The 14,344-nt window shown below is 32.8% G+C and overlaps 1 protein-coding gene and 1 pseudogene across 1 annotated transcript; one reads left to right on the forward strand and one right to left on the reverse strand.

Annotated features, from left to right (window-relative positions):
- The first annotated feature begins 7,026 nt into the window (after positions 1–7,026).
- LOC112598092 lies at positions 7,027–9,465 on the forward strand. The gene is made up of 3 exons (XM_025344428.1): positions 7,027–7,183; positions 8,701–8,857; positions 8,931–9,465. Exons 1-3 carry the CDS (start codon positions 7,027–7,029, stop codon positions 9,463–9,465), a joined length of 849 nt encoding a protein of 282 aa, XP_025200213.1.
- Positions 9,466–11,457: 1,992 nt separating this feature from the next.
- LOC112598091 lies at positions 11,458–12,531 on the reverse strand (annotated as a pseudogene).
- Between the last annotated feature and the right edge of the window lie 1,813 nt (positions 12,532–14,344).

Below are 14,344 nucleotides of genomic sequence, written 5' to 3' on the forward strand. Positions count from 1 at the left end.
CTGGTATACTTCGTTCAGTTACGTGTTAGCGACATTGCCCTTTCTTTCATAATATATACATTCAGATCTACACTACATCGAAAAACAATCCTCCACTACTCGCAGATGATATACCACCTCTTATCAATAGCTTCTGATAATATTAATACGCAGCTTCAACTCAGAAGCACACATTGAGTACCTGATCTAATGGTTTGATAACGGAAAATCAAAATAATGAATCAAATTTCCTTCATCACTTTCCACTCAGGCCCTATATGCCGCTCCTGTAACAATGATAACGCATATTCCGACTCAAATGACGGTAAAATATCTAGGTTTGATATTTAGCCAAACGCCTACTTGTTCTCCATCATCACAAGACAAACGGAAAATTAAACTCGCATTCACCTATTACAACCGTACTGCGATCACGTTATCACTGCCATAAAATTTATTATACAAAACTTCTCTTACAAATTCTTTATGTGATATGGAATTGTATATAAGGTTCTAGCCAAATCTAATAAGGCAGAATACATCAGATTCTAGCTGTATCTGCTAGCGTCATAATAACTGGTTCTGACGTTACCATACTATAATTCAATCGACTCTCTCAAAATTAGTTTCCAGTCCTGAAATCTGCCTCTTAAAACCTTCATCCTCAAACTGTCCAACCAACCCCAACTCACTCACAACGCCATTACCACCATTCTTACTGGAAATCACAGCAGACGTCGAAATCGGAATCTGGTGTTGCGATTAAAAATACAAAGACAAAATCAAAAATAAAATTAATGTTTTCTCAGCTAAAATCTGTGTAAACTGTAAGTATACATATATAACCGTAATTACTGCTGCTTAAATACTCTGGTGTCCCTTGAGAGATTTCGCTTTCATGTACTTACATTCCACTTTGACCACTCGCCTGTTATTATTAGTTAGGCTAAATGTATAGGTAATAGCAAATAAACTTTATATTTAAAAATCATCTGATTGACACATTATCAACTGTATTTGATTGATTAATGATAAACTTGATATCTGTTATTTGAGATAGTGATTTGGATATTATTATATCTTCCATCAATTTTATGCTATGACCATAAAAAAAAAAAAGTTGTTTTATATTGTTCTAAACGTATATATTAATATTGTAATTGGTGCCGTTTAATAAAACTGTTTTATAGTTGATTTTTAGTCTAACTTAGGATTGTTGCTTATTTGCAACATTGCGCACGAACTTTTTTTTATTAGACATGATTAGATTTTTGAGTGATATAGAAATTGGCCATATAGTTGCCAATTGGGATGAAAGTGATGACGATATTGAATGTTCTGATGACGAAAATGAAATTTTCAATAATGAAAATTAAATTAATGATAATTTTGAACCTGATATTGAAATTGATATTGATAGTTTACCGATTGTTTTTGACGATAAAGGTGAGTATATAACAATTCTTACCGATGAATATTTCAATAACACTCAAACACAATTATTGAATAATGAGGTTGTGAGTTTAGACGTTTGTGAACCAGGTACCTCTTCTTCCAATACTTATGTAGATACATCTAAAAAAAGTAATACATATGATTTGACCACCAGTTCTAGTCCTACTGTTATACAATCGGTTAAATCTAAAACGCTTCGTCCTAAATTTTCACGTAAACTAATAGAAACAACTGTACAAAATCCTGCACCAAAAAAACAAAAAACAGAAGAATTTAAAAAATTAAAATGGAAGAACGGTAACTTAGTTTATGAACCTCAACTTATCACCCACGATGAAAATTTACTGCCAAAAAGTATTTTAGAACTTATAACACCTTATCATTTTTTACATATTTTTTTAATGACGAACTTTTAAGTAAAATTAAAAATGAAAGTGATCTTTTTGCTGCACAGGTAGACATCAATAAAAACTTTTCAGTTACTATAGATGAGCTCAAGAGATTTATTGGTATTCTTATTTATAACTCGGTTTGTGTAGTGCCAAATGTTCGAGACTACTGGGGCGAACATTTAGGGCTTTCTCATGTATATAATTCATTATGATAGATTATATAAAATATGGGCTCTTATTGATCATTTAAATAATAAATTTAACTCGATTCCTTATACAAGAGACTTGTCACTTGATGAGCAGCTTTGCGCTACAAAAGCGAAAAGTTATTTAAAGAAGTATATGCCTGCAAAACCTCATAAATGAGGTTTTGAATTTTTCGTATTGTGTGACTCAAAAGGATTTTCATATCAATTTGAAATTTATTCGGGACAAGAAAATGATCAACGATTTCGATCGCCAAATGAACCAGATCTCGGTGCTAGTTCTAACATAGTTGTACGTCTTACTAGAAACGTTCCACGCCATAAAAATCATAGATTATATTTTGACAATTTCTATACAAGTATTCCATTAGCTGCCTATTTGTACAAAAATGGAATTTTGTGTCTAGGAACAGTGCGGAAAGACCGATTACCCAATAATAAAATACCTAGCGACCAAATAATTAAAAAAGATGTACGCGGAAAATCGTATGAATATTTGACCGTTTTTGAAAATACGCCCATGTGTGTGACTTCGTGGAAAGACAATAAACAAGTTAATTTATTATCTACTTATTGTGGATCATTACCAATACTGACTACCAATAGATTTGATAAAAAATTAAAAAAAAAAATTAATATTGATTGTCCCACCGTAATTAAAGAATATCTTTTAGTTAGTCTTATTGGGCGATATAAAATTCGTATGAGATCAAGAAAGTGGTATATGCGAATTTTTTACTATTTGATTGACACATCTATTGTAAATTCATGGCTCCTATATAAAAGATCGCAAACTCAGCTTGGAAAACCTAGCAAATATACATTAGCCGATTAGCGAAAAAGTTTAGCGTTCACTCTTACGAAAACAGGTATTGTGCAAACACCAACTAGAGGCCGTCCGTCATTAGAGAGTAACATTAAAAAACAAAACAGAACTAGACCGACCCCAAGGCCCACTCAAGATATAAGAACTGACAACATAGGACATTTTATAAATTATAACGAAAAAAAAGGACGTTGCAAGTTTCTAAATTGTAAAGGCTATACAAATTATCAGTGTTGTAAATGTAAAGTTTATTTATGCGTAAAATCAAAAGGTGTTTGTTTTACCAATTATCACATAAAATAAATATTAAAAATGTAGCTATCATATTATATAATTAATAATCTAAAATTACCTATAAAATATAATAATTTTAAGAAAAGTGATACTATGATAAGGTTTCAATAGTAAATAAATAAAATGTGTTAGTTTAGTACCTACCTATTTAATGTAAAAGAAAAACATAAATAAAGTATGATTTTGTTAACATTTTAAATATTATTATTTAACTATTTATTAATGCGCGATGTTGCATATTTGCAACAATCTGAAAATCTTGGTTTTTCAGAAAAATATAATAATTAGAATTTTTTAGGTATTTTTTCTGTTATCTACGTCTAAAAATACATATAATACAATTTTTTTTTTTTTTAATTCAAAAACTCGCGCATTGAAGGGTTAATGTAATTAACAGGAAATTTTATAATATAAAATTAAAACTGTTAATAGAGAAAATTGTAACTTATTCAAGTTATGATTTTGAAGTTATAATGCGCGAGTTGTATGATGAAGTCTACAAAATTGAATTGTAACGATTGTCGTCTATCGACATCGTACATTATTCCTTAAGTAGGGCACACGTTGTTAAAACGCTGAGTGTGAGGAATGGCAAGCGGGGCCGACTGCTGACCTAAGGCTTTTAGGCAGCAGTTTAAGGTATATAACAAGGACGAATACGTGTAGTGTAGGAGAGTGTGTGCGACACAGAATTCAGACATATTAACCAGGGGAAGACAAACATGGTGTCCAATCACCCACAGGAGTACACCAAGCACCAAGGCGTATACTGCTGCATGCAATTTCTTCATGACCAATGTTGGAAGGTCAAGTTCATGCGCGTTGGAATGGCTCCAGCTGACGTTTGAGGCAATGGGCAAGACAGAATTGAGGCATAAAAGTGTAAGGACAAATACTACAATCAAGAGAGTGTATGACAAAAAGTCCTTTTCTGTACTCCGTAGGGCCATCACTAAAAAGATACTGGTGAACGATCACACAAAAGGTGCAGACAAGGCTTGGAATTATGTTTTTGACTTAACTCGGTCTTTTTGTTCTTACCTGAAACATTTGGAAAGAGGAAAGAAGTCCAGAAGAGCTATTGCCTCCCCGTCAATGTTCCTAAGAATGATGCTACATATTGTTGAGTCATTTCACTTAGATCTAGGTAAGGTGATAGAGGGATCAACTATATCAATAGGTGGAGAGGAGAAAAAGATTAAAATAATAAGTAATCTAGGTTCAGCCACGTTGCCACATTGTCAAGAGCCGGTGTATGCACAAGCAACACAAGATGCCACCAAGTTTAATGAATGTGTCTCCCCAGAGCTCTTCGCCTTTATGCATATGTGTCTGTTTGATGGGGATGTCAGGAAACAATTAATGTTACCACCGCCTACCAAGAATGAAGAGTTATTTCTTAGAATAGCAGTGTCCACCCATTGCATTCAAGCATTTAAGAGGATAACATTGGGAGAGGGGGTCATGATGCAAAATGAGAACAAGTTTAATAGGCCCTCATGGAATAGTAATATAAGGGGCAGACTTAATCTACAGACAAGAGAATGGTATGACGAATTGGCACCACATTTAGAGCCGAATGGATATGCTTTGTCATCATGTGGAATGCTCATGGGCATATTGAATGCTACTTCCACTACACTTGGGTGTGGGGCGATGATGCATAGAATGGACCCTATGGCCATGAAGGTTGTGACCCTCAGATCAAGTGATGATTCAATGACGGTTTATGTGGCCGCAAACAACTATTTGCTCTGCACTGCAATACTCACTGAAAGGAGTGTTTTGCAAACTATAGGGATAAACCTGAGCCCTGACAAAACATTCATATTCCCTCTAGGGTTTGGGGAATACACATCTTGGTTCCAAGACAGGACATTTGTCGCTCAATATGGTGTTGAGACTTCTTCATTGAGACCACAGGGCAAGAACCCACCAGATGACTTTAGGTGTATAGCAAAAAGCACTGCTGTCTCACAACAGTCATTAGAGATAAACCCAGTTGGAGCTGAAATGAAGATACGGATAGGAATTGACAATGTTAGAAGGTTGTGGCGTATAGAGTATGCACCAGGAAAACGCAAGGACATATCAGGTGAAGTACAGCTTATTTCTGATGGTGAAAAGAACATGTGGGATGGTTCTAATTGCCACCTTGAAGAAACGAGTCTCAAGGAGCACTTTACCACCAATGATGTAGAAAGAAGTTATCTGCTAAGAATAAGACATCCGGATACACCATTCCATGGGGACCCTGGAGAAGAGAGTCAATGCAATGGCCAGATAGAGACAAACTAGACAGCTTGAGTACTATCAGTGGGCTTTATATATATACTAACACCCCCCCTGTGGCATACGGAACCCCAGCTCCCAAGGTTGCAGAATCCATAATAAGGGCTTACAGGTACAACCACAAACCCGAGCACCAGCGGTCCCATGTGTTGGAAGGGAAGAGGATAACCAGTTCTTATTGGCAGGACAACTCTGGAGAATATCCATTTGGGAAAGTGACAGGGAATTGGGCCCCTAGGGAAGCACGAGAAATGTATCAAAATATGCTTATAAAATACCAACCAGCTATAACGGAGATAACAGAGTGATGACCAGAGCGTCACACACGTCAGGTGAAGAGGGGACGTTACAATTGGTGGAGGCGCTCGTCCCTGGAGTCCCGATTTTTAAGAAATAAAATTTTTCTGAAAAAATTTCGATTCTGAGGTACACCCCTTGTGTTGTAATATTAGTGTATTAGGTCAGGTGAATCTTGTGTAAAGTCATTGTCTTTTCAAATTTCTCTTAATGACTAATAATTTTTAATGGACGATAAATTTTATATAAAACGAAATACGAATAATCAAACTGCTAAAGTAACAAACAAAAATATATTATTTTTAAACGAAAATTTCAATTCAGAAATAAATAAAATAAATTGAATAACCTTATTACGATCAATCGAGGAGAACGACTTGGGGGATTTTTTTGAGAATTCTAAATTTGGAAAGATACCTTTTTCGGCTATATTAGTTAAAAAATTTACATTGTGTACATTGTATGAGGTCAAAATTTTAAGTCAAGAAGAATTTAATAAACTATCACCAGTAGGAAAAAAATTTGAATTTATTATTTCTCAAAAAACGGTAGCGTGGATACATTTGTTAGATAAGTCCGAGGTAGTGGGCTTCTTAAAATTTTGTAATATTAATTGTGAAGAATCATCAACTCTCTTAGAATTAAGAAATCTTGCAAAATCGGCTGTAAAAAATTTCAGAATAGAATCACTTGGTAGCGAAGAGAAAGATAACTCTGACGATAGTATAGATCTTACTTTTACAGAAAGCAATCTTTCATTAAATTTAAATATAAGCCAAGTACATTTTAGTGATAATAATAGTGAATTTAAACCACAACTACAATCCGAAACATTAGAAAATAAAAACAATACTGTTGAAACTGGAAACGCGGTCCAACAATTAAAAAATCTCTTAATAGACTTGGAAAAATCACGGTCACCAGATTCAAATACTAATAAGCAATCAAAAAATTATAAATTTGAAACTATAGAATTAAATAAAAACTTTAACTTGGAAAATAGCTTAGAAACAATTAATTCAAAGAGTAAAAATTGTCCAATAATATTAGAAACTAAAGGTACGATTCCTATGACGCGTCAGACGCGTGCGGCTAACGCACTGCGTCTGACGCAAGGTACTACTTCCAAGGTTATCAGATGGTTGCGTTTCCTAAAATGCGTCAACAGCTTTGCGGCGGCCGCAAGTTGCGTCAGCCGCACGGACCGTCCGGCCAGTGAGCAGTATAGACGCAGCCGCACGCGCGTTTGTATAATTTTCTCATATTTTTTTCGTGTACTTCCATCATGTCAAAAGTACTCTTCACTGTCATTGAGGACGAAAAACTTGTGGAAATGGTAGCTAAATTCAATTGTTTGTATGATTTGGGTCATAAACTCTACAAAAATCAGACGATCAAGGATAATGCTTGGAAAGAGGTAGCTGAACAAGTAAAAAGATCTGGTAAGAATATTGTAATTTATTATAATTATTTAGTATTACAAAATATTATAATTATATTAGCAATTAGTATATTATTAATTATTTCTTGTAGTATGACTAACTTGCCAGGCAATTGTTCCTGCATTACTGTTAAAATATTCCATAAATAAATCTCGTACAGCAAACCCATCGGAATTTGAAAAACCACCAGTTCTAGAAAGTGGTAAAAAACTTTTTGTTGGAGGTTGCTCATTTGGGTCCAGTTCATAATACGGATTGCCTTGTTTCTCTAGATAAGCGTCTCTTAGTAAATTGTGTAAGCAGCATGCCACAACAATCAAATTGTCGGTGGTCTCGGGCTTTAAGGCAATTGGTGTATAAAATATACGAAAAACTTGGCTTAGTAGACCAAAAGCATTTTCCGAAACTCTTCGAGCTCTAGAGAGTCGATAATTGAAAATCGCCTTTCGATTGTCCACACTTGCAACAGGACGAGAATAAGGTTTCATCATATTTGTATGTAAGCGAAACGCCTTGTCACCTACAAAAACGTGTGGCAATACAATACTCGAGTTGGGTACCTTACAGGGTGGAGGGAATAAATTCCCATTTCTATACAGCTTTCCTAGATTACTTTTGTCGAATATGCCACTATCACCCTCCTTACCATATGATCCGACATCAGTAAAAATAAATTTATAATTTGCGTCAACAACAGCTAGTAAGACAATGGAAAAAAAATTTTTGTAATTATAGTACAGTGACCCTGATCGATTCGGACAAAACACGCAAACGTGTTTACCGTCGATTGCCCCTACACAATTAGGAAAATGCCATTTTTGTCCAAATTCTTCAGCTTTTCCTTTCAGTTCATCACATTTGATCGACGGTAAAAATATAGGACTTAATTTTTCTTTTAAAACTCTCAGTGTATTTTTTACAATTTTGCTAATGTAACTAGCCGATATTCTGAATGCAAATTGCAGTGAGTGGTACGATTCGCCAGTTGACATAAACCTATAAATACAAAATTATTTTATTTATTGTTATTGATAATAATTTCCTGTTTAATATAATTATTTATACAATGTTGGGTATAAACGAGCTTAAAATATCCAAGCAGTTGTGTACTAACAATTTATTTTTACTTCAATATTGACTCAATAGTTGACCCAACCGTATGAATAACATATTAGATTATTATATAAGTATTAGAAGTATTAATAGTATTATATATAATATTATTTATATTTGCCTATTATTATAAACTATATTCACGTGACTGTTCATTTCAAACGATATGATAATTATTTATATAAATAATAATAATTAATAACAATTAAATACTATAGGTAGATTTATCGTATGTCCATCTATATGTAATAAACTTGTCATGACAGATTCATCACCACCCATTTACTTCAACTAGTTACACCAAAAAGAGTTTGTCATTAAATTTACGAATTAAGTTTGTTGCTGTATTTTTTTTTTTTTGTTTTATCAGCTTTTAGTTTTTACATTGTTACTTTTATTTGCAGTAGAGGATTGTAAAAAAAGGTGGAGGAACATCAAGGACACGTACCTTAAAAGGGTTAAGAAAGGAATGGGAACTGGATCATCTGCCTTAAGTAAACCTAAGCATTGGCCATTAGCTGATATGCTGACGTTTCTTGGAAAAGCTGATTACAAGCGAGAGTGATTATTTATTTTTCAATTTTTGAATGTTTTGTTTATGAATTTAATTTAACCATTCACATTTAATTTATAGTAGCATATCAAATATTGAGTGTGGCGAGGAAGGTGGAGAAGATGATTCGAGTACAGAAATAAACGACGACTTGCAGGTACCATCAGAGGAAATTAATAATCAGTCGATTTGTTCAATCGGCGAAAATTCCAATGAAGACGCAACTCTACAAACTTCGAAGTCGCAAAAACCACTAAAAAGCAAGCGTCAAAAATATAATGAAAAAGTTATACAGCTTCTAGAAGATAGGCGTATTGAGAGAAATGACATCATGAGGAATATGGCTCAAAATCGTGAAGATGAGATCGATTTATTTTTCAAAAGTATCGCGATGTCTGTCAAAAAACTTAATCCAGCATTGATCAATGAAGCAAAAATGAAGTCGCTTCAAATGGTATTTGAATTAGAAACACGCAATACATTCGTAAATTTACCACAATATTCACCGGCGCCAAGTACAAGTTTCTCATCACAGTCATTGGAAAGTGTGGACGTGAGTGCTTACGGAAATGTAAACGAAGTCAATCATTATGAGCCTAATTACGAACAATTATAGTTTTTATATTATTTACCATAATGTTTATAAAATATCTATAATTGAATAAAAATAAATTATAATATTATACCTTTATCTTTATGAATATGACGCATTCCTATTATTATTTATTTATTTGTTGAACATAATCTAAATATTTTTGCTCTCCTAAAAGGAGATGACGTACATAAATAAAAAAAGGTGGGCAAGTGGGTATCGCTCAGCTGTACAGTAGGTTACAAGTCGGTCACTGTAATGGATGGTTTTAAATTTGAATTCAATGATATAATATCACTGTATACGAAAAACGATTCTGAGCGAAGACGGTATGTCAACCTATAATATTACTATAGGTAGGCATATTTTATGATATTATTGTAAATAGGTTAAATTCATTTATGCCAAAAAAATTATAATTGAAAATATCATTGTATATATAAAGTATAACAATAAAAGTTTCATTTATCCATGAATAATATTTTTAAATTAAAACAACTAAATTTGTTATGGTTTTAATATGTAATTTCATTCAAATATGAATTTAAAATGTCTGTAAAAAATAACTCTTGTTTTATATTTTTAAAAATTTTTGGTTACAGTGTGAACTATTTATGAGAATCTTTGTTTTAAATTTTCAATCCTTCGTCATAAAAACTGAACATCTTATAATTTTTTAATTACGATGATTTATAATTTTCGAAATTTTGATAAATTTTGTCGAAATTCGAACTTTAAAAGCTTATAAAAAAAAATTTTACCTATGTATTTTTAATATTTTTCATCTGCCCTTGAAATAACATAATAGGAGCCCTCTATTAAATTTTCAAGCTTTTTTACTCAACGCCTTTTTTAATTTGCTAATTTTATATTCCCATGACTTAATGGCTTTATGCAATAATTTTTTGGTTGACATTAAAAATAAATTATATGGCATAAGTGAATGTATGATACTATTTAAAACACATATTACATATAATATTACCTAAGATTTTTACTTACCGCAATGTTAGGGCTAATTTTTCCGCTGCAGTTATTGGGTATGGATGTCGATTTGAAGAATCCACCGTGATATCTTTTTCAATCAATTGCAAAATGTAATTAAATTGATCAATATTCAGCCTGAAAAACTCCCGGAACTTCTTGTCATCGTGTATTAAATGCCGGTTAACTAATATTTCAAAAAATCCTTCTTCTGGCCTTGACGTAAATAAGGGATGTTCATTTGCATTTCTCTGTTCTACTAATAGTTGTTCTATTAGAAATTCTTCTTCTTCAATTTCTTCAAGAAGAAGATATGACAATAACTCACGTTGGCAGCTCATTTTGAATTTTTTAATAAAAAATATATTGATACTTTAAAGTACAGGTTATGATATAATAATTTTTTATTAAATAAAAAATCGGCCGAGACGTCTACTACCTCTCAACGACTGCACGCGTCTGACGCGTCATAGGAATCGTACCTTAAATCGGATGCCTCAGTTATATTTAACACTCTTATCAGTATTTCATCGTTGTGTACAGTGTCCATAATATTTCCACAAAATTCCTACTACTATTTTTTATTTATGAATTATAATGTCCTTATTTTCTACGTCCGTTGCAGCTATAGGTATAGATACAATGGTTTCTGTTCTAGGTTTTAAAACTATATTTTTATTATTAACGTTTATTTCTAATATCTTATTCGCTAATTTATTATTGAATTATTTTCCGTTAGGAAACTATTACCTATTATACCGTTTCTCTTTATTGGAAAATTCTTACTAACTAAATTAAACTCCGTATATATGCTTTGCCCTTGAAATATTAAAGGTATTGTTATTTTCCCTAAAGTTTGTATTATTTGGTCATTTATTCCCTTAAGATATACTTTTTGTGTTTCGTCTATTGTTAATCCGTCGCATAAAATATCATTTTTAATTACGTTCACTTCACTACCTGTATCGATAAGGAATTCTAACTCTTTAATTTTATAAGCAGGTGAAATGCATTTCACATGGTTAATATTATTTATTGTTGTGAGTACTGTTGGAAGGCAATTTTTGATGGGTCCACGGTTATCGTTTGTATCGCACGCGTCCCGTGTGTCGCGTGAGAGTTCTGCCCGTTTCCCGAGTTATTACGACGTTCGTCGTTTTGTTTTTTGTAACATACCGCGATTGTATGTCCCGTTTTGTTACAATATGTGCAGGTGTCGTGTGAATTTTGATTAGTATTTCCGTTGGGTGGTCGCGTAAAATTATATGATTGATTATTCATCCTACATTGTGACGAAAAATGTCCTTCGCGATTACACGTAAAACATCGCCTAACATTAAAATTGTTGTTCCTAGAATTTTGGACCTGATTATTATTCCTACCTCGGAAATTATTATTGTTACTATACGAAGCGTGTTGATTATTATTATTTTGACCCTAGTTAACGTTATAACTATTGTTATTTCTATTTGTTTGCCTATTGTATTCATTATTATTTACTCTAAAAATGTCTTGTGCATTATTATACGTACGTATGTTTTTATCGGCTACTAATGCTACCTGCATCGCTTGGTCAAGAGAATTTGGATTTTTAGTTTTCACTTCAAATTTTATTTCGTTAGGTAACCCGTTAATGTAACTAACCATAGCTTATTCTTTAATATTCTCACGTAATACTATTGCTTCGGACGACGGTTTACCTACGGCTACTGCGTCGCATAATTATTGGAATATTTCTTCTACGCGGTTATTATATGCCTGAATCGTTTCATCGTTTTTAAATTTTATTATGTTAAGTTCAATTTGTAAGTTCGCGGCACCATAAGGTGATTCGAATGCGTCTAATAATAATTTTTTAATGTCGTTCCATTCTTTAATTTCTTTATATCTAGTAAAATTGAAAGCTCTACCAGTTAATTTAATCGCGGTTATCATTTTTAATAGTAACGGTAATTGGTCGGGATCTACTGAATCAATTATGGTTTCGCATGCGTTTATGAACGGATACATTTCGGTTTGTCCTGAATATTGGGGAATCATATGTAAAGCGTCAATGACTTTTAATGTGGGGACTTTAGATGTTGCCATTTTTTTAGTTTTTACTGTTCGCTTAGTTGGTATATACTCGGTATGAATAATATTTTTATTACTTCTTAATTCTATCTTACATGTACTATATGTACATAGTAGGGTTATTTTGAAATTCGTCTAAATTAATTAATCTTAAACTTTTATTTAATATATCGTCTACTGGTTTATTAATTTTATTTAATTCTAATTTATCCTCTTCGATTAACCTATTTATTTCTTCGTCATTAATTAATTCACTATTACCATCACCTAAATTAATATCTAATATACTATCGTTTTCTGAAATATCAATTATCTTATCTAACGTTTCTTTAGCGAGTATCTCAAACTCGTCAACAATAACTTCTGCGTTCTCTCCCTGGGAACCCGTATTCATTAATTTAAATATTTATTTCTCATCAAAATAAAATCTCAATATACTCTTCAAAAAAAAATATAATCTTCAAAATTCTCAACACAAAAATACTTTTCACTTCAGTATAATTCAAATTCTCAATAAAAAACAAAAATACTTTTTACTTCAGTGAAATTCAAAATTCTCAATAAAACACAAAAATACTTTTACTTCAGTATAATTCAATAAAACACAAAATTCTCTTTACTTAATAAATCTCAAAATAATAATCCCAAAATAATCTCAATATAACTCTTTATTTAACTCCCAAAATAATAAAAAAAAATAAAATAATAAAAAAAATAAAAAATAAAATAATAAAATAAAAATGGAAAAAAGACCTTCCTAATTACGATGGACAAAATGACCAAAGGAGACGGTTATATAATTTATGCTTACAAAATCACTGTATTCATTCCGTAGCTTGATTTTCTCGCCGTTGTTTTGAACTGCAACAATGTGTTCGATTTCCCAAGAGTTGTTGAAAAGACGTCTCGATCCAACGATGGTTCACGTGAGTGAAGTTGCCTCTGTTGATAGAAGTTGACGGTACCAAAAATATGTTTAGAAATATTTTAAGTTGTCTTCTTCATGGAAATCAATCCTACCGACTGCGCCAATTTTTCTGTTGCGTCCCTTATGTCAACGTCGATTCATATATCAACGTAGAAATAGAAATACTAATGTTTGCAAGTCAAAAGATTAAGTCTTTATTTAATACAATTAACTCGTACAAGAATACAATTTTATAAGCACAAGATGGTGTGAGTGGTGTTACGACCTGCCTCTGAAATACTGATAGACGAGACCGTGAGTGGTGTTACGACCTGCCTCTGAGCGTCTCGAATATCCCTAACCGTCTGCTGAGCTCTTGCCCTGGTCTCCCTTATATATGGTTAACCGTCAAGAGTGGTGACTGAGGAGGTGGTGACTTCCAATGACCTAAAGGAGCTCTCTATTATTCAGTTGGGTGCCTTTCCTGCGATTTCATCGGTTCTGAGAATTACAAGACGTGTGATCAAGTCTTAATTGTCATATTAAATAGTACAATGTTAACACTATCGTTTACTCATCATTTCTGAGAAGTCCAGGACGTGTGATCATGTCTTATTCTATATATTAAATATCACGATGTGCAGGTGTTCGCCCTATCCGTTGGTGCTACACTGTTTGAATATATTATTCCATCGGTATACACATCACCTCTCCGTATAATATATATGTGTTGAAATAACACGGTACGTAACATTATTATGCTTCTCTTGCTCTTCATTACTTATAATTATATCTACGAGGTCTGTCCCAAAAGTATCCGACCTGACCTTATTTTTTGGCGCTGGGCTTATTCTTCGTCATCCGGTTGGTGGCATCCTTCGAAATAGTCCCCATTTGATTGAACAACATGCTCATATCGATGCTTCCACTTCTTACAGC

This window comes from Melanaphis sacchari, unplaced genomic scaffold (assembly GCF_002803265.2).
Source record: "Melanaphis sacchari strain LSU unplaced genomic scaffold, SCAv2.0 Contig457_pilon_pilon, whole genome shotgun sequence".
Lineage (NCBI taxonomy): Eukaryota > Metazoa > Arthropoda > Insecta > Hemiptera > Aphididae > Melanaphis > Melanaphis sacchari.

What these genes read in the sequence shown, in the direction of transcription:
- LOC112598092 (XM_025344428.1), top strand. Translation starts at nt 7,027, where the DNA reads ATGTCAAAAGTACTCTTCACTGTCATTGAGGACGAAAAACTTGTGGAA. An exon ending in TGAACAAGTAAAAAGATCTG is followed by an intron (nt 7,184 to 8,700) that starts GTAAGAATATTG and finishes TTTTATTTGCAG; the next exon opens with TAGAGGATTGTAAAAAAAGG. An exon ending in AAAGCTGATTACAAGCGAGA is followed by an intron (nt 8,858 to 8,930) that starts GTGATTATTTAT and finishes TTTAATTTATAG; the next exon opens with TAGCATATCAAATATTGAGT.